Below are 20,817 nucleotides of genomic sequence, written 5' to 3'. Positions count from 1 at the left end.
GAGAGATTACTGCTTTTAGACGGGGTATCGCAGGAGAATGGATGCCTTGATACTTTCACGCATTACTGACAGACTGGGTGTATCAATAAGTACCTAGGTACGCTACGGCACGCAGAGCATCGTCATGTGTCCAGTCTTCACGATCACCAGCACGCAATCAACAAAATTTGCATCAAGCATAGCATTCAAGTAATTATCGGGCCGTGTACTGTGTCCTAGGTCTCGTTGACCGTCTTCCAACGTCAAGATCCCTTAGCATCCGTCCCGGGAGGAGACCACCAGAAGCTTGATAGGGTATTACGCATCGTTTACTATTACAATGAAATAATTAATGGACCACTGGTCCAAGCATCCAAAATAAAGGGAAAAAGTCGCCTGGTCTACTTCAACTCGCCGTCTCGTGGAGTGATGTTGTAGTGGAATGGCGGTTTGGCCTGGCTGGCCTTCTCTGCATCGAATATCCAGATGCCGTTGGTAAGACTGTCGTTGATCTGCTCACCAATCTTGCCGGCAAGATTCTCGAGTAATGGAGCCTTATCAGTCCTCGAAAAGAACCTTCGCTCCCATTCACGGTTCTCCTCCTTCTCCTTCTTTCTCAGCTCTCGCTGGCTGTTCTCGATGATCGACTTCTCCTGGCCCGCAAGATCCGTATCGCCGCCGTTGATAGCATCGGCCACCTTCTTCCAAGCCCGGCGAGACTCCATCTCGTCTTGGTCTTCAATCTCAGCTACGATCAAGGGCGTGACTGGAGTGGCCTTAGGGCTGTACCGCTCAACTACTTTCTTGGTTTTGGTGTCTTTGATCTCGAATTCATCTGTCCACTGGCCATCTGCCGTGTACAGAATGTCCTTCTCCTTTCCTTCAGCATACAATGACGCAGTGAACGTATTCTTCTTTCCTGATAGCCATCCCTTCCCGCTGTATTCGATCTTGGCGGTGTATCCTGAAGAGGATTGGATCATGGAGTAGCGGTTTAATTCGACGTACGGTGAGCCAGTGATGAGGCCTTCGATGTGGAGGGAAGGAAGGGTGATCAGGTAGTCCTCGTCGTATTCATCGATATGGAGGATTGCATGGCCGATTTGCTGGTAGGGACAATTAGCGACCCAATTTCACCTTTCGCAAGGTCAGAACAAACCTTGACGTTAATCGTGCGCGAGAACGATGCCTTCTGAGCATTGTACCCCTGAAGGCGTACGCCTGCCTTGCTATTCCAAATGCAGTATGCGGTGACGGGTGGGTGGTGGCTACGTGGGTCAGTCGTCACGCGACCCTCAAGCGATCTTGGTGATGCTTTACCTGACTTGCTCACTTACGAGCTGTGTAGTTCCCGCCTCATCCTCCCATTTACCCAAGAAAAGTTCTCCCAGGAACGGATTCAGGGGTTTCTTCTCCGTTCCAAGCTTCTCACTGCGGCTAGCGTATTGTTGTTTGAGCGTGCTCAGGAACCACTTCAGCACCAACGCAGCGCGCTTCGCGGGGTCCTTTTCAGCAGCAGGAGCAATGAAGACGGAGGGATGCTCAGCCCAGTAGGAAGAGAACTCGACCAGAGACTTGGTGGATAGGATGAAAGGCGGTGCGGTCATGGAAGAGAGGTCGCCATTGAACGATGCGATTGACTGTGCTAGCGTTAGCATTGCGGTCACTAGAATAAACAGAGGCGTGTTTGGCCGCGCATCGAAGCTCACAATCTCGATAATAGGTCGTAGGATTGCAAAGAACGTGGCTCCGATGTCGTTCAAGATCTAATCAAGCAGCGAGGGGTCGGAAACCCACCTTTAAGAAACTCGACCACGAGCCCCTTGCTTGGGGTGGTACAGCGGCGCCTTCTTTGTCGCTCATGGTTGAAGCAATTGTCTGAAGTATTCTAGGGGGAGAGGTAGTGTTCGAGGAGGTGATGTAAGGTGAGGTGAAAGGGGAGAGGAGAGAAGAGGGTCTTGTAGATCGTATAGGTCGTGTAGGTTAAAGTAGGTAATACTTGTAGTTTAGGTAGGGAAAGACTGTGGGGCAATTCCGAAATGTTGGAGTAAGTTTAAGACTTAGGATGGTCGATGGTCGAACCGCGTGGCGGAGCGGGCAAGACGTCATGCTAAAAGGGAAGCTTGTCCGACAGGGGTACGCAACCTACACAACCACACAACCTACGCAACACGCGCCGTGGTTGGAGCAATCGCATCTCTCTTGGATGTCGCCTAGGCAGGTGGACGCATCACATCGGTGGCGTAGACCTCTGTTAGATTAAGAGCAAACACAACGTCAGTCAGTACCTGTCTGTCCGTCCCTGCAGATTAAGCCCGTGCAAACATCATGTGTAGTTGCAAGCAGTACATAGTGGAACTCAAAGAATTTTGGTTATCATTATTAAGAACTGGCACTACTGAGTAGATCAATCCAGCCATATGGTACTTTTTTTAATCTCTCAACTACTAATTCACGCTCCACTGTTCCATGCAATCGTGTCTCGTCAAAATGTTAAAGAAAACTCTTCGCCTAAAAACCCAACACTGTACGCTCAATGAAGCTTTCTACGTCTTAACATCGGGCTCGGTGCGGCCGATGTATTCCTGGAACTTCAACAGGCTAGTTGCGAGCTGCACATTGTCCTTGAGGTAGTCTTGTGCGTCCAAGTCGAACTTAGACTCATCAGACTCGTACTTCTCAATGTAGAGACGGATGGTAGCACCGCTGCTGCCAGTTCCGGAAAGACGAACGACGATGCGGCTGCCATCGTCGAACTTGACGAAGATACCCTGGTTCTTGGATACACTGCCATCGAGATCAGTGTATGAGAAGTCATCGGCCTCGACGACCTTGCGTCCAGAGAGGCTGGAGCCCAAGAACTCGTCCTTCTTTGTGGTGATGAGCTCCTTGATGTTTGCGACGACCTTGTTGGCACCCTCGGTCTCGACACCCTCGTAATCGTATCGGGTGAAGAAAGTGCGGCCGTAGGTCTTCCAGAAGTCCTTTTGCACGGAAGCGATGCTGGGTGTGCTTCCGGTTTGCTGTCCAACACCAGCGAGAATGTTGAGCCATGCAACAATGGCCCAGAGACCGTCCTTCTCACGGATGTGGTTGCTACCAGTACCGAAGCTCTCCTCGCCGCAGATGTTCATCTTATCGGCATCGAAAAGACCACAGAAGAACTTCCAGCCCGTAGGCACCTCGTAAGACTGGACGCCCTTCTTCTTGGCGACAAGGTCGATGGCTCCAGAGGTTGGCATACTACGAGCAAGACCGTAGATACCCTGCTTCTTGAACCAGGGGATCAAATCGGAGTGATGAGCAATGATGGCCAGACTGTCGCCTGGGGAAACAAACGAGTTTGCTCCGTAGATCATGTTACGATCACCGTCACCGTCGCTGGCGGCACCGAAGTGGACACCATTCTTGTCGACGGCATCGACGAGAGACTTAGCATAGACAAGGTTGGGGTCAGGGTGGTGACCACCGAAGTCTGGCTTAGGAACGCAGTTTTGGGTGCTGTTGGGAATTCCGAGCTCCTTCTCGAAGATGTCGATTCCGTACTGTCCAGTAACACCGCTCAGGCCATCGAAGAGCACCTTGAAGTCGGGGTGCTGCTTGATGAAGGACTTGATCAAATCGAAGTCGAAGATGTTCTTCAGCATCTCAAGGTAGTCCTTGGTAGAGTGGACAATCTCGACTTCAAGATTGCCATACTTCTGGGTGCCGATTGTAGAGAGGTCGACATCAGGGATGTCAGCGATCTTGTAGGAGGTGAGGGTCTTGGAGGTCTCGTAGATCTTGTTGGTAACGCTCTCGGGAGCTGGGGCACCGTTGGCCAAGTTGTACTTGATACCGAAATCCTCGTCGGGACCTCGTCATTGTCAGCAAGTCTGAGTAGAGCCGTTCTAGGGTTCGGAAGGTCACCTACCTCCTGGGTTGTGACTGGCAGTCAGAAGGATACCTCCAGTAGCCTGGCGTATCCTGATGATGTTGCTAGCTGCGGGTGTGCTGAGAATGCCGTCCTGGCCGATCAAAAGCTTCTTGACGCCATATGCGGCACCGATCTTTGCGATCAACTGGGTGACCTCTGGGTTCCAGTACCGACCGTCACCACCGATGACAAGAGTGGAGCCCTCGACGCCCTCCGGGATGGAGAGGAGGATGCTGGCGACAAAGGCCTCGCTGTAGTTTTGTTGCTGGAAGACCTTGACCTTCTTACGCAGACCAGAGCTGGTGCGGAACCACAAGTCAGCCATGATCGTCCGGAGAACGCATTGGGGGTGGAATCGACTCCAAGAAGGGGATAATGGATATGTGATGGTATGAGAACGCGCGGGAAGCAATCTCTAAAGCCATAGCGAGTTGCATGGGAATAAAACGACAGGTCATGGGAGGGCAGGAAAGACGGAGATGCAGCGTGGACAGCCGAAAGTTTGTTTGGTAACTTACGTTCCGGGTTTCTGGTCGGTAAAGGGTTTCAAGGAGACAGTATTGACGCTCATTGTGAGTGGATAAGCAGTTCAGGCTGTTAAGGAAGGGGGGAAATTGAGAGTTAGATTGATTGATGCGTGGGTGGATGAAGAAGAGGAGGAGGGAGAATATGAGGAGATGTTGAGAGGGAAAGGCTGGAGGGTGAAAGGTAGGTAGGGACGTAGTAGGCTAACTGGACTGGTCTACCTAGGTAAGCTAAGGGAAAGGATGTTATTGAGGGGCAATAATGAGGAAGATGATTATGGCAATCACTATGGCAATGGGCTATAGATTTTCTCCGTACTATCTACTAATGGAAAACATTGAAAACGCCACCAGAGCGACGAGACCATTGACCTGATTGACCATGACCGTGTACCATTGAACAACTGTACAAGAGCACCTCCGTTGGCTGGCGGAGGTGGGCGTAGGTTGGCATAGTGGGGGTTCTAGAGATGACGCACTGACCTACTCGGTAATGTGTTGAGGGCAATTGAGCGACGACCAGCATCCCAGCTGTTGTGACGAGTATGAGTTATGATCTTATCCTCCATAGGGAAGCTACGATGGAACGAGTAACGAGGAAGGAGGCTAATGCACACAAACTTCCCCCATCCCAACACCTTTTCTCTCCTCAAAGCTCAACCCTCCCACACTTGTCGCAATTGTTAGCCACCCGATCGGCACACTAGATGACCTTCTCGCCCCGTTCTCTCGTTCCATTCTTTTCCTAAAAAGAATCAAAATCTACACTAACTGACGTTCACTCAATTCTTTCCACAAGCCTCGTCGTTCTCGACCTCTCATCTCTCCCACGCCTCTCCGTCTTCCCCTGTACCTGGGCTGGGGCTGAGAGACTCCATCATCCAATTGCTTTAAGCGACTTCAACAAAAATAAAAAACAAAGCCAAGAAGAAAAAAAGCATTCCATTATCGGGTCTGGCCAAGTTGGATCCGAGGACCCTACCGAGACAAGAAACGGCTACCCATCTGCATCATCGGCACAAAGTCTGGCGGTAAAACACTCGGCACGAGCCTCTATCAGACATCCACTGTACAGAGTACTGCATACGAGTAGTATACTACCTATCTACCCGGACATCCCTGGTCATTCAATTGCTGCAAATCATACACGGGTCCGACCTCAACACTTGAAGGCATCACAATTTGTATACATATACAAATTCATATGGGCAATATCATTGCGCACTCGCCTACCTCCGATCTACTTGACTAGTCGTCTTCTTCCGTTGGCCAAAGTGTATCTATATTTGGCGGCTCGACCATAGAAATTACCCTCGCCTCAATACATTTAGTATTCTCTAATATGGGCATACCGGGTCTCGCGACAAGTCTCGAGCCATATGCGGCACGGTTCACTTCTACTGAATTGGGTGGCCATTCTGCAATCCTCGATGGTCCAGCTTTTGCCTACCATGCGCACAAGCTGGCCTCAGATACCAACAGTACACGTCCCCCAACCTACGCAGAAGTCCATGCAATAGCTATTCGTTGGCTAAATGCTTTGGAGACCCTCAACATCAAGGTGTGAGTGAATTGTCGCCTTCGTATGTTCCAAACCTCTCTCCACTTTCAACGTCCTGCCATCTCACAGCCATATCAATCTCTCTCCGCGGCGAATGCAATAAACCCGATACATCCATGCACCTAGATCATAGGTTTTCTACTAGATGTCACGCCTTTCTTCGTTTTTAGATCCGCGATTTTCTCATTATCAGATTGATTGCGGCGGATAGATTCTACCTGGCAGTTGCAAACGGTGCCTCTGCTTTGCCTTGCATTTGCATACTGCACTAGGCAAATATATACCTGTACATTGCATGATGCAGCAATATATAAGTCGATCATTGCTAACATAATATGCACTAGGTCTGCGATCCTATTCGATGGCGCTTTGCCGAGCTCGAAGAAGAATGAGAGGTTTGCAAGACTGCAACAGATGATCAAGCGCATGGTTCAGCTTCGACACTCTTGTCCCGCGACAGCTTGTCCGGTTCCCACCTCACTCGGCTCCATTGCTTTTGCGTTTCTCGCACCATCTCTCATGGAAGCCTTGCAGCTGACCAAATATGCCGCGTGTACTCGCATTGTGCCAGGCGAAGCGGATGACTGGTGCGCGTACTATGCTAAGAAGTCACCGCGGAGTGTCATATTTACGGGCGATACTGATCTCCTTCTTTTTGACTATCCGCCTGAGACCGTGCTAATATTCTTCAAGGATGTCCTTGGCCTCGCCATTTCAGACTTGAAAGCGTATTCACCATCCCAGTTGTGCCAACGTCTAGAACTGAAAAGTCTGGCCACGTTGGCATATGCCATTACTGTAGACCGTTGGAAGACCATGAACGAGAATATCCAGGTTGCTCGCACTTGCGACCTCTCGTCCGATTCTTACATAGACTTTAGTAGGCGATACCAGCACATCGTAGCACCGTCACCCACGGTAGAGAAGACAGGCATAACTTCTGCTTTGCAATGCCTGGATGTCAGATTCTCTGAATTTGTACACCAGGCCCTTGCACCACCCGAACTGGCCCCGGACGTATACCTGCCATTACTATTTGAGGATCCGAATGAGGCATCTGCCTGGAAACTGGGACTAGATGTTCGGTTGCTCGCATACTCGTTAGTGATGCCCCAGCCAAAGAAGGTAGTTCGTGAGTACACACGGCGAGCACAGGATGCTGCGGTCCAGGTGCACTCCCTTCCCGTGCCAGATGCAGCCAGACTCGTCGGAGCAAACCTCCTTGACACTCTCGCAGCATGGAGTGTGCCAGAGTTAACTGCCCGGCAACGCTGGTATCTGGTTTCTTTCAGGATCTCCACGGAGTCCATCAAACCGCCGCACTCTTTTCTCGTAGAGCGCGTTATTCAGGACGATTTCGACAACACCTGGTCCTATGTCCACTTGAATGCTCGCTTGCAGGCGACCCTTTACTCTTTAAGGATGCTGAAGCAGAGTATAGAGATCTGGTCAGGGATAGACCATGAGCATACGGATCCGACTATGTGTGAAACTATAGAAGCCTTGAGGGGTTCCCTGAGTACGCTCCCTTCTATCGCTGATCTCTTTGGCGTGCCGGGTCAGTCCTCGTCGCCACCCGAGACTAACGCGGACCTACATCCGATCATCAAACAGGTCTATCAATCCGCGGGCATAGACCGGGAAGACCTGTTCGAAGAACCCAAATCGAAGAGGCAGAGGAAGAGAGAAAAGGAGAGGAGGAGGAAGGAGGAACGTGCACAGGAGGGTCGTCGAGAGCACAGTAGTAGTAATATATTCAGTCTGCTCCAGCAGAGGAGCAACGCTTGATGCTCCAAACTGCTTGTCTTATCTGTATATCATGCGTACGATGCGATGCGATGCAATGCGAGGCGGCAGAGTGAGAGTTGAAAACAAGACATTAACTAAGAAAACAAAAGGCAGTTCTCGTAAGCTATCGTGACAGAAAAGTCCATTCTTCCTGGACATCGTCGTAATCGTCCTCTTTCCGCCAACACCACCAATCCGATCTTCGAGTGACGCTGGAGGTGCGCCGTTGTACTTTGAAAAATTGGTTTCCCCCCTCTCTCTCCTCCATCATCATCGTCATCGTCAGATAATGTAAAATATGTACGTCGAAAGGGAAGATATTCTAACGCCACAGCGCGTCTTCTATCCTCAGGTACCACGTCCACGAACGATTGGCCGATCAATTGATCGTCGTCCCTTGCTCCTCAATTCGCTGTCTTGCACGCCACGTCGTCTTTGGTTCCCGTAGCTCACATATTCTCCCTGAACATCGACCTCCTCTCCGTAGGACTGTTCTCCGCACTACCACTCGTCGGCACCTTCTTCAGCGCTGGATTCTGGGCGCCAGCAGCCGAAGCACCACCATAACTCGTGTCCTGCCCGTGGTCCAACGGCCTGGGACTCACGCCGCGCAGACTCGCCGCATTATCATCGCCGAACGGATCCCTCGCGCTCCTGCCATCCGTATGCAGACTCTCCTCCTCATACTCCCTCGTCCTGCTCCTCCCCCGCTGTTGCTGATGCTGCTCGACCTCGTACCCCCCGGCGGCGCCGGGATATCCCGTCGCGCCTCCTCCGCCGTACCCCGTATTCGCACCATGGTATCCCGTATTGTTGTCGGCCGGCGCATGCAAGCCCAACTCCTGCTCCTCATAGTACGCCTCGTCGCCGACCCTCGCACTCCACGCCTCGTCCGGGTCGAGCCTGTGGCCGCCCGCGCCGCGGCCCCTCGCGGAATTGTACGACGACGAGGGCTCCTCGTAAGCCCCCGCCGCCTGGCGGTTGTTGCGGTTCTTGAACTTGCGGATCTGCGTCTCGATGAAGCCGCGGATGCCGCCGGGCGCGGGCGCTGGGTAGTTGGGCGCCGAGGACGAGCGGTCGAAGGGGTTGAGGGATGGGGGAGGCAGGCCCAGGCGTGAGGCGCGGATGCGTGACCATAGGACCCAGCCGCCGTAGCCGCCGATCAGGGCGATGATGAGGATTATGAGGAAGACCCAGCCGCCGTTCATGGTGGTGGTTCGGGGGTTGGAGTTGTCGCTGTTGTTGTTGTGTGGATGTGAGGGGAGAGGGGGTTTATGTGCTGCGGGCGCTCATGCGAGGGGAGGTTGTTCTGCCCGGGTGGTGCGGGTGAGCCGCGTGAGATTTGGTCCGGGGAGACCTGGTGGTGGTGATGCTGGGGGGTTTGGTGTTGAGGTTCGTTGTGTTGAGTTGATGTTGGTGGAAAGCGACGGGGTGGTTTTTCTTTTCAATTGATAGGAGTATTTTCTAGGGTGAGGCTGAGGTATGGTGATTGAATTATAGCTGAGGGCGTTTCTGGTGGCGTTACGCCTCAATTGGTAGGGCCGTAATGGTGGTGATGGTGGTAAATGGTAGTGGGTAATGGTGGGTGATTGTTAGACAGACGATCGAAGGGACCGGCTGAGCTGGGAAAGAGCAGAGAGTAGCAGCAGAGTAGAGCAAGCTTGCCTAGAAAGAAGTTGGTTGGTTGGAGAGCACGACCCGACGAAAGATGACGTAAGGCCACTGTCGCACAAGGAACTACGTATGTACGAGGCGAGGTATGCCTAACCCCACGGTAAGCTTGCCGCGATAGTAGTCCCTCAGCAGACCACGAAGTAAATATTCAAACCACTTCAACAATGGTCCCGATAAAATGGATTAATGTTATTCTATGTGCACGAGTTTGACAATACTTGTCTCAAGTTCATACGAAGACAGACATTGAGAGGTATACAGAGTACAAGATTGATACCTAAATTACTGTAATGGTAGGTATCTATTAGTGTTCAGTACAAGGCCACTGCGCCTCTTGGGCTAGTCTGGTAATGCTGATAACTACTACTATCCGGGTATAGCCAGCCGAGTGGGTCATCCTAAGCGAGTCGAATGGGAAGCCCCCGACGAATTGCGTATTGAAGCACGACAGCATCCAGTTATCGTGGCTATTACTCCGTACATCTTATGATTGTTAAGCAAAACAACAATTGTCCATCTATTCGCATGTTTAGTTATTCCGCACACCTGCAATCGATAGCCTCCTCATTGTAGTCACCATGACTACTCAACCCGAGCACTTCACCTTTCGAACTAGTGGGGGAGACGACATCGCCATAGACAGTAAAGACTTGGTAGCAGTTGTGCCCGACCAAGATGGTTCGGCTTCCACCATCGTCTATGTGGAGCAAGACCCTACCGATCCTACAAAGCTCCCCACTATCATTTTCAAAGAGGAATCCACCTTCAATTCCGATGTTCCCAATCCCCAAGCGTTCACTACACCGGAAGAGACCCACGTCTTGATATCTACCGGATCAGGAAAGAGAGAAGCCGAGCGATTCTACAACGAATCCACCAAACCGATCCTCTCCGCTCTTTTTCCACAGCAATCGGAGAAATTCCATATCCACACGACAGAGTCCGAGTCAACTATACTAGACCTCACAAATAATGTCTTCTTTCCAATCGCCAACGCCGGTCGACCACTGCGTATCATCCTTCTGTCCGGAGATGGCGGGATAATCGACCTGGTGAACGGTCTCTCATCTCAGCCCTTGTCTGCCTCGTACATTCCTCCTCAAGTCGTTCTGTTACCGCTAGGTACCGCGAACGCCCTCTATCACTCGATAGTCGCCGGTAGAGAGAACACATGGGGCCTCCAGGCCTTGACCTCCAACGAATATGAATCGCTTCCAATATTCACAGCTTCTTTCTCTCCTGGATCCCGAATACTGGCAGACGAAGCACGCAAGGAGCTAGAACTCCCCAAGGACCCAGAAACCGGCCATCAGGTCTTGCATGGCACCGTCGTGGGCAGCTGGGGCATGCATGCTTCGCTCGTGGCTGACAGCGACACCACGGAGTACCGCAAGTTCGGCATCGACAGGTTCAAAATGGCGGCTAAGGAGGCATTGTATCCTGCGGATGGGTCCCCGCCTCACCCTTACAAAGCCAAAGTCTCTGTTCTCAAGGGTGACAGCTGGGAAGATCTGCCGGCCGAGGAACACATGTACGTTCTAGCAACCATGGTCTCCAACCTCGAGAAGCCGTTCACCATATCGCCCTCTACAAAGCCTCTGGACGGAAGTCTACACCTCATCCACTTTGGTCCGGCGAGTGGAGATGAAGCGATGAGGATCATGGGATTGGCGTATCAAGGTGGAAAGCATGTCGATGATCCATCGGTGCGCTACGAAGCTATCGACGGGTTGCGCATCCAGTTCGAAGGCAGAGAGGAAGATGCAAGATGGCGCCGTATTTGCATTGATGGCAAGATCGTTCGCGTAGATAAGGATGGGTGGGTGGAGCTGCGGAAGGAGTCAAGGAGGGTGCTTGAGATTGCCTCAGTGTAATGACGTTCTAAGCAGCATAGCAGCATAGCAGCGGTGGTCAGTATAGTTGATACTGAATATAGTCAATGGTTATGTTTTGTAGAGCGATGTGAGAAATTCAATGCCATTGTGGCATGGCAGACAACTGGGTGCCTAGCATGCTCAAAATCTCCCAACTGGAAGGGCGTTGTCTTTGTAGATCCTCTCTATCTCCCTTGCTTCTGGATCGAATTCTTCTCATTCTTTCAAATGGTTGTTGTGTTGCTCGAAAATTGGCCCATGTAATGCTACAGGCCATCACCAATCTCACTAACCTTCAATTTCCAAAGACCCATGACCACTGACTTGTGATCCTTTTCACCCCGATCGCTGAGCAAGGCATCCCAGATACCCCCAGGCTTCCTGCAATTCGCTGCACACCCGAAAGACGCGGCGTAATCACAGGGTGCTCGGCAAGCGGTATTGGTCAGATTCTGCCGTCCGCATCCCCCGCGTCAAGCTCTCCCACCACCCCAAGTATTTAAACACTCCCATTTCCCACCAACTTCCTCCACTCCCACACTCTTCATTTTACTCCCAAAATCTTCTTGAGATTTTCCTGATACGTTTACTAATTTTTCCCACACTTTTACGACACTTTGTGCTTTACCCCTTTTTTGCTTACATCATCACGTTCACCCTTCCATCCCCTCGAAGAACAACCACCATACTCCCCGCTTCTTCTCTTCATCGTCACCATGCCAGAACTCGCATTGCAGCCAGGCTCGTGGGTCTTCGTGACTGGAGTCAATGGTCTCATCGGCAGCCACATCGCCGACCAGCTCCTCGCCCGCGGCTACAATGTCCGCGGCGCAGTCCGCGACGTCGAGAAGTGCAACTGGCTGAAGGAGTACTTCGACGACAAGTACAGCCAGCAAGACGCTGCTAAATTCGAGCTCGTCGCCGTCCCCGACATGGCTGTAGAAGGCTGCTACGACGATGTCGTTAAAGGTGACATACACACTCCCTTCACATTTCTCTTCCACAGTCACAACGAGATCCCATGAAACACCACTGACAGCGAACCTAGGAACCCACGGCTTCATCCACGTCGCCTCGCCCCTCCACGGACCCGACGCCAGAGTCCTCGTCCCCCTGACCGTTCAAGGCGCCCTCAACGCCGCGAAAGCAGCCGCAAAGACGCCCACTGTAACCCGCTTCGTCTTCACGTCGTCGTCCATCGCAGCCACGATCCCAAAACCAAACGTCAAATTCTCAATCGACGCGTCGAGCTTCAACGACGCAGCCGTGGAGAAAGCCTTCAACTACCCGGCCGACGAGCCGCAGGAACTGAAGGGCATGTACAACTACGCGGCGCTGAAGACGGCCGCCGAGCGCGCGATGTGGAAGTTCGTCAACGAGGAGAAGCCGGGCTTCGTGTTTAACTCTGTCGTATGTCTCCCCTGTCCCCCCCTTCTTTCTCCCTCTCTTCCGAACACACACACACTCTCTCAAAGCAATGCTAACACAAACACAAAACGCCAGCTCCCAAACGCAAACTACGGCAAAGTCCTGATCCCAACACAACAAGGCACGCCCTCGACCATCGCATGGGCGCACGCGGCATTCACAGGCGAACTGTGGGACTTGCACCGCAGTAGAATCCCACCCCGTACGCATCCCCCCTTCCCCAACAAACGAACCTCATCAAAAGACCAACGCCCTACTAACCGAGCGACGACAGAGTACTTCATCGACACCGTCGACACCGCACTCCTGCACGTCTCGGCGCTCATCCACGCTTCCGTGTCCAACGAACGGCTCTTCGGGTTCGCGGAGCCGTTTCACTGGGATAAGATACTGGGTATCTTCCGGCGCATCTACCCGGAGAGGACGTTCCCGGCGGACGACCCGGCGGATGACAGGAGGGATCTTATGACGGTGCCGAATAAGAGGGCGGAGGAGGTGTTGGGGTGGGTTAAGGGGGGTGGGGAGGGGTGGACGGGGTTGGAGGTTAGTTTGCGGGAGATGAGTGAGGCGTGGGTTTAGAGGGTGGAGGGGGGCTTTGGTGAAGTTGAGGCGGAGTGTGGGATCGTGAGGAAGTGTGATGGGCGATTGGGTTCCTTGTGCTGCATGTGACTAGGGGTAGATCTTGAGCAAGTCCGACCAGTCACACATTTCTTGTCTAGCATAAGGTACTAGCAGGCTGCCACGACAGATCTCACTCAAAATATCAACGATAGCCTCCGAAACTTGCTCAGTGAAGCTCCGGGATTTCAACCGGGTACCTATTGTAATATTGTACGATGTCTACCTCCAGCACACTGCAATTTCTCTCGTTGGCTACCATGGATAAATCCTTCCTATCAGGAGAAACCCCCAACCCACCATCTTTGCCGGAAGCTTTCGCTAACCCGCGCTCGAAGGTTGTAAATGAGACATAAAGGAAAATTGAGGAAAGGAAAATGGTGTGACAAAAAGATCATATCTGATAATACGGCAGCCCACCCTTTTAACGCCAACAATTGTTCCTTTAGTTGCAATGAGAAAAACCGAGAAAAAAAACACCATGATGCATTGTCTGAGTGCCACTCTATTGGATAGGCTGCTGGCCTAGGGAATTGACTGTATGAATGTCCCCCACATGCTTGGAGTCCAGCCCCTTTGTTGTCTCGTTGGGTACAGCCTCGACCTGGGGTACTGGTTCGATGGCGTCGTCCTCTTCTGCCGATGCCTTCGCCGGCCGGATGGTCAAAACGCTTTCTTCTAGAGCCTCCGAAGGCTGAGATTCTATGTGGCTTCCACACTTGTCTGGAGAAGGGTCAACTGCAGTGTCGGTGGTGGTGTGTTCCGCTCCTTCACCATTCAGCACAGGGTCAGATTTATTTGTCGAACCAGTCTTAGCAGTTTCTGTGGTATCCGCAATGTTTTCGATGAACTGTGGACCATCTGACCCCTCTTTGCTGTCAGTAGCGATCACATCCTCGAGTCTCCGGAAATTGAACATGGGCTCAGTGTCTGGGTTGTTTTCTTCTGGTGTCTCGTTCAAACTAACACCAGACGCATTGGGGCTTTGTCCATAGGTGGAACCTGAAGCTTCGACTGGACCTCCCTGTTGGAACGAATCCTGCACTGAGTCTGTGATAGAGGATGCGGACGAGGAATCGTTCGATATCTGGCGCAGAGCGGAGCGGTGGGATGAAGCCTCGCTAAAGGGTTCAAATGGAGACGCCTTGCCTGATTCCAGAGTTTCTTTCTGTATCTGTGCACGGCTTTGTTCCAGGTGCTTTTGTGGAGCATCCTTGGGGCTCTCTGAGTTCAAGGTGGATGTGGGTTCGCTTAAGGGGTTGAAATCAACCGAGCCGCCTGATCGATCCACACCCTTTCCTTTACCTACCGGTGTCACCGAACTGGAAACCTGAGCATCGCTGTCTGCTTCCATACTTGAAGCTGGGAAAAATCCAGTCTTACGTGCTGCTTTCTCAGCCTTCTTGGCTTCTTTAGCCTTTCTCTTCTCCTCTTTCTTGTATTCCTTGGCCGCCTCTTTCTCTTCCTTTCGTTTCCTTTCTTCCTCTGCTGCAAGACTCAACCGTATGGCCTCCATCATCATGAGCTCCTCAAGATCTTCTAGTCGAGTGCCTCGTCTCGAACTCTGGCGTCCAGCGGTCAGGTCAGACTGGCCATCAGCCCTACCTGCTTGACCCTCATTACCCGGAGCGCCAGCCCCCGAAGTTGATGCATCGCCTTCCAGTCGAGGGGTCCCTCGACCACTGCTGCCCGCACTGTCGTTCCCAAATAACGTGGTTCGTCTTCTTCTCCCAAGGCTAAACCCTCGGCTATCTGAAGCCTGTAAATTGCCCATCATATAGGCAGCATTATGCAGAGCCGTCGCTGCGGCTGCTCGGCGCAACGCATGTGCCCGCGCATCTGCTAACTTCTTCGCCCAGTCCGGTCGCACACGGTCTGTCGTTATCACGGTTGAATCGTTAGCCGCCAAAGACGTTGCTCGTCTTCTTCCAGGCGACACGAGCGCTGTTGAGCCCAAAGATGTTGTAGACGACATTGCAGAAGCAGCGCTTGCGAGTTTGTTGCTTTGACTGGCATACGCCAAGCCTCTTCGGAAAGGTGGAGGATCATAAGTGATACCAAACTCGGGCTGTACGCAAAATGGACACGCAGCAGGTTCGGACACTAGTTGATTGTCCTCCTGCGAATCTGCAGGCGGAGCGGACTCGCCTTCATCGCCGTGGTGCTCCGGTGGATGGGGATCGGGACGTTTTATCTGCACAAAGCACTCGGAACAGATCGGTTGATCGCAGCAGCGAGTTTTGTTGAGATAGGGAGGGTAATACAAGAAACAGATAGGGCACTCTGATGCATTCTTATAGAGGAATGCTTCGATGCGTTGACCGTTCACGTGAGGGTCTTTGGGCAATTGTATCTCTTGTGGTGTCATATCAGTCTGCGAACTATTGCGGGATCCGGTGGTCAGAGCAGCGAGAGTCTTAGCACGGCCACGGAAGAATGGAGACGAAGAGCCTGATGCAGCGATTGGAGAGGTAGGGGAAGGAAGCGAGAATGCCGGGTGCGAAGGAGACAGACTTGTTGAGCGATCCGAGTTCTGTGACATGGATCGGCCAGAGATAGGGACTGTGAGGTTATTGATGTTGGGGTTGGAACCTCGAGGATTCCAATCGGGGCTTAGGTTGTTTGTTCTGTCTGGCTCTTCGGGTGGCACTTCGTCAGCAGCAGGCAAAGGCAGATCGTTTACTACCGCTACAAGTTGATATTCGGTCCAAGTGTCCGAATGGTCGTTAATGCCTTTCCAGAAGGGAGCAAGCCGCCGCTCAATCTGTCTATCGTGAGAAATCGAAAATGCGCGTGGACTGTTCTAGCCTTACCTGCAGTTGCCGCACAACTGGTTTACTAAAGTCCTCTGGGCCAGTGTAGGTGCCCAATGTGACCAGATAGCCGCCATCGACGCCCTCTTCCCGAATGCTACGCTCTCGCTCTTGAGCTCTTAGAGCACGCTCTTTCTCCAGTTTGCGAGCTTCGCGCTCAACCTTGGTCTCCCTACGCGGTTCGGTAGCCGGATCGCGATCTCGCTCTCTTTCCCTTTCAGACCCTCCTATTCCGAGGAACGACAGATCGGGTCTACTTCCTCGTCCCGATCTTGATCCATACACGCCGCTGTGGGAGCGCGAGTGTGAGGAACCTCCACCAGCATTGCCGGTGGGGGAGACAGGAGGCATGCGAGAGCCAGCAACATGGCCCTGGTTCCGTGAACCTGCGTGGGCCTCTTTTGCCTGACTATTTCCCATGTCGCGGAGTCTTTTGTGGTGTTGTTTTGATTATCGATGAGTTAGAGGAAAGGCGAGGCGAGGTGAGGATCGAGGCAGATTCCCCTTCGATAAGACTTGATGGGTTCGTATGCGAAGGAAGGCGCGAAATCGGAGGTGTCGTTATTATTATCGGTGTGAAATGTGTGAATGGGTGGGTGGGGAGGGGGGGGGGTCAGAGAGATAAGGCGTGTCACAAGGACATGATAGATTGAGGCAAGATGCGAACGCAAGATGGCTACGCGGTTGTCATGAGTTGCTGGGTGGAGGTTATGCGGGCGGGCGGACGCGGGTAGGGGTCGCGGATTGCCGTTGTAGGTCGCATGCGCAGTGGATGAGACAATGTAGAGGTAGGATGAGGGGATTGAGGATGGTCGCGCGAGGGCTGGAGTGGGTGGGTGAGAGAGTGGAGGAGGAAGTGTGGGAGAGGAACGAAGAAGAAGAGTGAGTAGGTAAGTAGTAGGTGGAGGTGTGATGTCGATGATGGCTAGGAGGAGGGTTTAACCCAACATGCATACGAGTGAAAGGTTAGGTATTACCTTGTAGTTTATGCCAGAAATCTTGGCTGGTCGATCTTCCTCTTCTGGCTTTGCCCTTTTCCTTCCTGTTGCCGTGTTTTCCTTTTCAGACAGAGCCTCTGACTCTCGTGTGCCTTGATTCTTGATGAGTTGGGTTGGGTACAAGAGATGTCGGGTTATTGGTAGGGCCGATGGATGTACCTCGTACAAGTAGCAAGCACACAGTCATGGAAGGAAGGGGAAGGAACCGGGGGGATGGGGGGGCAGAAAGAGGGGAGGAAGGCGCGACCGACCCGGGTCGAGTTCATCATTCTGTAATACAAATACTCACCAGCTTGTTACCAGCTTGTAGCCAGTAACACTAACAATAAGCGTAATTACCTCCATCACTCAAGTAACGATTACTACGACAACTAGTACTACTCCTCATAAACTCTACTACTACTACTACTACGACATACGAGATATATTGATCAACTCTTCTACAGGTTACAAAGTCTGAGGAAGAGCTCCATTCTCTGCTCTGGCTGGACCTTTGAGCTTGATCTGCTTGGCTTCCAAGGCACCGCGCGCCCATTGTCCAGCCAGCCCGGCACGCCGCGGGGAAGTGCATACACGCGCCCACTCAGCCACTATCTACTCCATATTCCATCTATTGTGTGTACTCCGTACTCGTCACCGTTACTGCTCTCTTTCAGCCCAAATCAGCATGGACAGGTCCAGAACAAGCAACAACAGTAATGTTTCCTCCAAAGAACAGCCCATTCAATAATCACCAATTCAATTCAATTCCAATCATTCCATTCCCCTCCACAGATCATCCCCCAATTCGGCACCAGAGGCCACGCACTGGGCTAACCCGAATCAGGATAGACCCTTTCTACACGTCATCCTTCCACTCCAACCATCCATCATCCATCATCCATCTTATCAGGCCCAAGATCAAAGCCCACTTCCACCCACTAACTACTCCTCATACGAGTAACTACAACCAAGTATCTCATGCCGTACCTGCGTATACCGTATCAAGATGACATGTATACACTCTTCCGGTTTCTACTAATTCTCATGGTCATTCTGGCGTCAACGCATAATCTAGCCCAACACTTACTAAGCTTCCACCATCGTATAACCTGAATCCTCCACTGCTGCTGACTTATGCTAAACGCGGCAACCTGATTCGTCGCTGTGCATGGAGAAAGGGAAAAGGAATTTATCTCTTCGGTCAACATTGTAACATGCCCTGGGGTCTAACTCATTACCAATGTTACGAAACGTTCCAATTGAAAAAGAAGATCGGCTATGAATTTCTTTTCTCCATTGCGCTTTCACAGAAAAAGCGAATCGACCTTCATAACTTGGAATTGACCATACATTTTGTGGAGCCACATCCATCAGTATGTCTGACGTCTTCTTAGCCAATGACGAAGTCTCTGGAGAGTTGGTCTATTGCATCTTCCAAAATCGATTGATATGAACAGAGTAAAGCATCCAGAAAGATAACCTTGGACATGAAAAGCTCGGATGATCAAAGGACATATGCATTTGCATTCACATCGGTGGGCCAAGAGCTCATGGTTAGGGACTTCTATTTCCATTTACAAGGTCCCTATTCTGACCGGCCAAGTAAACCTCTCTTCCGCCTCCTTGAACTAATCATCACGAACCCCCATAGACGCCGCCAATCCAATGACCTACCCTCGCTCAAAGCGTTCCAAAAGTCCAAGACGACTGCCAGTGATACTTGTCACCAGGACCGAAGATCTGCTTCTTAAGACGACCCCACTCAGGACTACCCGCCAAGTCAGCAATGGTCACTCCAATACTGTGGAAAAATTGTGAGACTTACTGGTTGATTCCGTCGACATAGTCCTGCGACTCAATGGCGATGCAGCCATCCCTGGGGATGAACTTATCCGTCTGGTTGGCCTTGCCAGTGCCCTGGGTGTCCTTGAACTCAGACTTCCCGTCGTTCCAGTTGCAAGTGTAGATGACGATGCCGTCCTGGTTGGTCCTGAGGTCGGCCTTGATGCCGCTCCAGGCGCTGGCGAGTGTCGCGACGACCGCGTCCCTCGGCCTGTCGTCGTCGTGCGCCCAGTTGCCGTTGTAACCGTGGCAGCCGCCGCCGCAGTGGTTCTCGAAGTTGCTGTTGCCGGACGCGAAGCCCAGCTGGTGGGGCTTCGACCAGAAGTCGTCGATGGCGTTCTCGGGCACCTTTGCGATCTCGCCGGTGGGGAGGGCGTTGGCGTCCGCGACCATCACGCGCTTGGCATACGGCATGTGGAGGGTGTGGTTCCAGATCGTGCGGTTGCCGTTGGGGTTGGAGAAGGCGTCGAGCTGGAAGTAGGTGTGCTGTGTCACTTGGATGGGGGTCTTGACGTCGAGGGACGCAGCGTCGATCTCGATGTTCCATTTGTTCTTCGAGACGGAGTAGGTCACGCTGGCGTCGATGGCACCGGGCATGCCGACTGTCCTGTTGGCTGGGTCGTGGTACGTGAAGGTGATGGACTTCTTGGTCACCTTGCCGACCTTCCAGAAGTTGAACGACCAGTTGTTGGGGCCGCTGTGGAGCGTGTTCGGGCCATCGTTCTTCACGGTGTGATATGTCGTGTTGTCAATCGTGAAGGTACCGTTGCCAATTCGGTTGGCATAACGTCCAGGAATGGCATTGTAAACGGGATGGCCCGGATCGACGGCTGAAGGCAAATCAGTCAAGCTCTGAGACGAAAACTATATTGACTATCTACTCACGATAAAACGAGGTGTTGTCATAGCCGAGCACAATGTCGCGCTCGACACCGTTCTTATCTATTATTTGTAAGCTGACATTGGTCGTTCGCGATGATGACATGCGTCTTGAGCTACGAACCCTTGACATAGAGATTTGTCAAAGTTGCGGCGTAGGGTATGAACTGTCAGCTTGGTCAGTGTCGTTCAATTGCAATCATGGATACACGAAAGATTTAGGTGGCCATTGGACAACCACAAGTCCTCTGAGGAGGAAAAACATGAAGTACAAAGCAGTAACTGTGAGTACAATTCGCATTGACAAGCAATTGAAAGAGACTGCTCTATACACATACCTGAGCTCGAATGCCCTCTGCCTCAATTGTGTATCGACCATCCGCGTCCGGTTCAGGTGCAGCATAGACAGCAGACACCGCCGCCGACGCAGCAAACAAACAGGACGAGTACCTCATTATTCTTTCCGTACCTTTACAAAGTCCCTTGGGTATTCGAATAAATAGAGAAGAAGAAGAATCGTAGCAAGCCCACAGAAAGCGCCCACGGATGATCCCCCCGCAACCTCTTTATAACAAAAAGTCCCCCTCCCCCCAAGCTTCCCCTGCGTTACGGTCCACGGGCCCCCAGGGAATTGAGTACCAATCTACCAAGCTCATAGCTTTCTCTATAATCTGGGGTAAAATAGGTATGAATTCCGGGATTCCCTAATCTAAAAGCAATATGTGTGAGGAGAACCCTTGCAGGGAAATATCCAGGGTACCGCACGCTGATGTGAGAAGAAAGAGTCTTGGTAAGTTAAGTACTTCCCGCAACGGGGATAAATCCGTGGCAAGGGAAGCATTTTCTAGAAAGAGTCGTTTCGACATGTTCCCTGGAAGCACGAGTGATTTGCAGATTATCCACCGCGGAGGGTGGAATTGCTCTGCGGGGCCCTATAAGAG

The 20,817-nt window shown here is 52.0% G+C and overlaps 9 protein-coding genes across 9 annotated transcripts; 3 read left to right on the top strand and 6 right to left on the bottom strand.

Annotated features, from left to right (window-relative positions):
* Positions 1-165: 165 nt before the first annotated feature.
* Positions 166-2,047, bottom strand: BU24DRAFT_422555 (oxysterol binding protein-like protein). The gene is made up of 4 exons (XM_033528012.1): positions 1,777-2,047; positions 1,300-1,619; positions 1,139-1,247; positions 166-1,085 (listed from the first exon to the last, which is right to left on the bottom strand). The coding sequence occupies exons 1-4, from the start codon at positions 1,840-1,842 to the stop codon at positions 381-383; spliced, it is 1,200 nt and encodes a 399-aa protein (XP_033384543.1). The 5' UTR covers positions 1,843-2,047; the 3' UTR covers positions 166-380.
* A 284-nt stretch (positions 2,048-2,331) lies between these two features.
* Positions 2,332-4,551, bottom strand: BU24DRAFT_422554 (phosphoglucomutase-like protein). Its single transcript, XM_033528011.1, has 2 exons — positions 3,893-4,551; positions 2,332-3,835 (listed from the first exon to the last, which is right to left on the bottom strand). Exons 1-2 carry the CDS (start codon positions 4,218-4,220, stop codon positions 2,526-2,528), a joined length of 1,638 nt encoding a protein of 545 aa, XP_033384542.1. The 5' UTR covers positions 4,221-4,551; the 3' UTR covers positions 2,332-2,525.
* Positions 4,552-5,444: 893 nt separating this feature from the next.
* Positions 5,445-7,830, top strand: BU24DRAFT_196648 (uncharacterized protein). The gene is made up of 2 exons (XM_033521766.1): positions 5,445-5,982; positions 6,325-7,830. The coding sequence occupies exons 1-2, from the start codon at positions 5,762-5,764 to the stop codon at positions 7,766-7,768; spliced, it is 1,665 nt and encodes a 554-aa protein (XP_033384541.1). The 5' UTR covers positions 5,445-5,761; the 3' UTR covers positions 7,769-7,830.
* A 303-nt stretch (positions 7,831-8,133) lies between these two features.
* On the bottom strand, positions 8,134-9,136 carry BU24DRAFT_196644 (uncharacterized protein). The gene has a single exon (XM_033521765.1). It carries the CDS (start codon positions 8,974-8,976, stop codon positions 8,218-8,220), a length of 759 nt encoding a protein of 252 aa, XP_033384540.1. The 5' UTR covers positions 8,977-9,136; the 3' UTR covers positions 8,134-8,217.
* Positions 9,137-9,899: 763 nt separating this feature from the next.
* BU24DRAFT_422550 (uncharacterized protein) lies at positions 9,900-11,540 on the top strand. The gene has a single exon (XM_033528010.1). The coding sequence runs from the start codon at positions 10,021-10,023 to the stop codon at positions 11,314-11,316; it is 1,296 nt and encodes a 431-aa protein (XP_033384539.1). The 5' UTR covers positions 9,900-10,020; the 3' UTR covers positions 11,317-11,540.
* A 492-nt stretch (positions 11,541-12,032) lies between these two features.
* On the top strand, positions 12,033-13,323 carry BU24DRAFT_492332 (dihydroflavonol-4-reductase; the record flags this gene model as incomplete). Its single annotated transcript, XM_033533888.1, has 4 exons — positions 12,033-12,285; positions 12,365-12,726; positions 12,820-12,946; positions 13,019-13,323. The coding sequence occupies 4 exons, from the start codon at positions 12,033-12,035 to the stop codon at positions 13,321-13,323; spliced, it is 1,047 nt and encodes a 348-aa protein (XP_033384538.1).
* A 544-nt stretch (positions 13,324-13,867) lies between these two features.
* Positions 13,868-16,595, bottom strand: BU24DRAFT_462379 (uncharacterized protein; the record flags this gene model as incomplete). The annotated part of the gene is made up of 2 exons (XM_033531999.1): positions 13,868-16,126; positions 16,176-16,595. 2 exons carry the CDS (start codon positions 16,593-16,595, stop codon positions 13,868-13,870), a joined length of 2,679 nt encoding a protein of 892 aa, XP_033384537.1.
* A 188-nt stretch (positions 16,596-16,783) lies between these two features.
* On the bottom strand, positions 16,784-17,276 carry BU24DRAFT_422549 (uncharacterized protein). The gene has a single exon (XM_033528009.1). The coding sequence runs from the start codon at positions 17,127-17,129 to the stop codon at positions 16,884-16,886; it is 246 nt and encodes an 81-aa protein (XP_033384536.1). The 5' UTR covers positions 17,130-17,276; the 3' UTR covers positions 16,784-16,883.
* Positions 17,277-18,673: 1,397 nt separating this feature from the next.
* On the bottom strand, positions 18,674-20,611 carry BU24DRAFT_196434 (aldose 1-epimerase). Its single transcript, XM_033521763.1, has 5 exons — positions 20,215-20,611; positions 20,001-20,043; positions 19,883-19,939; positions 18,981-19,827; positions 18,674-18,923 (listed from the first exon to the last, which is right to left on the bottom strand). Exons 1-5 carry the CDS (start codon positions 20,329-20,331, stop codon positions 18,836-18,838), a joined length of 1,152 nt encoding a protein of 383 aa, XP_033384535.1. The 5' UTR covers positions 20,332-20,611; the 3' UTR covers positions 18,674-18,835.
* Positions 20,612-20,817: the final 206 nt, after the last annotated feature.

This window comes from Aaosphaeria arxii (assembly GCF_010015735.1).
Source record: "Aaosphaeria arxii CBS 175.79 unplaced genomic scaffold BU24scaffold_4, whole genome shotgun sequence".
Lineage (NCBI taxonomy): Eukaryota > Fungi > Ascomycota > Dothideomycetes > Pleosporales > Aaosphaeria > Aaosphaeria arxii.
This window is presented reverse-complemented; position numbering and strand designations above follow the sequence as displayed.

What these genes read in the sequence shown, in the direction of transcription:
- BU24DRAFT_422555 (XM_033528012.1), bottom strand. Translation starts at nt 1,842, where the DNA reads ATGAGCGACAAAGAAGGCGCCGCTGTACCACCCCAAGCAAGGGGCTCG. An exon ending in CGTGGTCGAGTTTCTTAAAG is followed by an intron (nt 1,620 to 1,776) that starts GTGGGTTTCCGA and finishes ACGCTAGCACAG; the next exon opens with TCAATCGCATCGTTCAATGG. An exon ending in CGCGCACGATTAACGTCAAG is followed by an intron (nt 1,086 to 1,138) that starts GTTTGTTCTGAC and finishes TGTCCCTACCAG; the next exon opens with CAAATCGGCCATGCAATCCT.
- BU24DRAFT_422554 (XM_033528011.1), bottom strand. Translation starts at nt 4,220, where the DNA reads ATGGCTGACTTGTGGTTCCGCACCAGCTCTGGTCTGCGTAAGAAGGTC. An exon ending in TGCCAGTCACAACCCAGGAG is followed by an intron (nt 3,836 to 3,892) that starts GTAGGTGACCTT and finishes GACAATGACGAG; the next exon opens with GTCCCGACGAGGATTTCGGT.
- BU24DRAFT_196648 (XM_033521766.1), top strand. Translation starts at nt 5,762, where the DNA reads ATGGGCATACCGGGTCTCGCGACAAGTCTCGAGCCATATGCGGCACGG. An exon ending in GAGACCCTCAACATCAAGGT is followed by an intron (nt 5,983 to 6,324) that starts GTGAGTGAATTG and finishes AATATGCACTAG; the next exon opens with GTCTGCGATCCTATTCGATG.
- BU24DRAFT_196644 (XM_033521765.1), bottom strand. Translation starts at nt 8,976, where the DNA reads ATGAACGGCGGCTGGGTCTTCCTCATAATCCTCATCATCGCCCTGATC.
- BU24DRAFT_422550 (XM_033528010.1), top strand. Translation starts at nt 10,021, where the DNA reads ATGACTACTCAACCCGAGCACTTCACCTTTCGAACTAGTGGGGGAGAC.
- BU24DRAFT_422549 (XM_033528009.1), bottom strand. Translation starts at nt 17,129, where the DNA reads ATGCATGTTGGGTTAAACCCTCCTCCTAGCCATCATCGACATCACACC.
- BU24DRAFT_196434 (XM_033521763.1), bottom strand. Translation starts at nt 20,331, where the DNA reads ATGAGGTACTCGTCCTGTTTGTTTGCTGCGTCGGCGGCGGTGTCTGCT. An exon ending in CAGAGGGCATTCGAGCTCAG is followed by an intron (nt 20,044 to 20,214) that starts GTATGTGTATAG and finishes CCAAGCTGACAG; the next exon opens with TTCATACCCTACGCCGCAAC. An exon ending in GACAAATCTCTATGTCAAGG is followed by an intron (nt 19,940 to 20,000) that starts GTTCGTAGCTCA and finishes TACAAATAATAG; the next exon opens with ATAAGAACGGTGTCGAGCGC.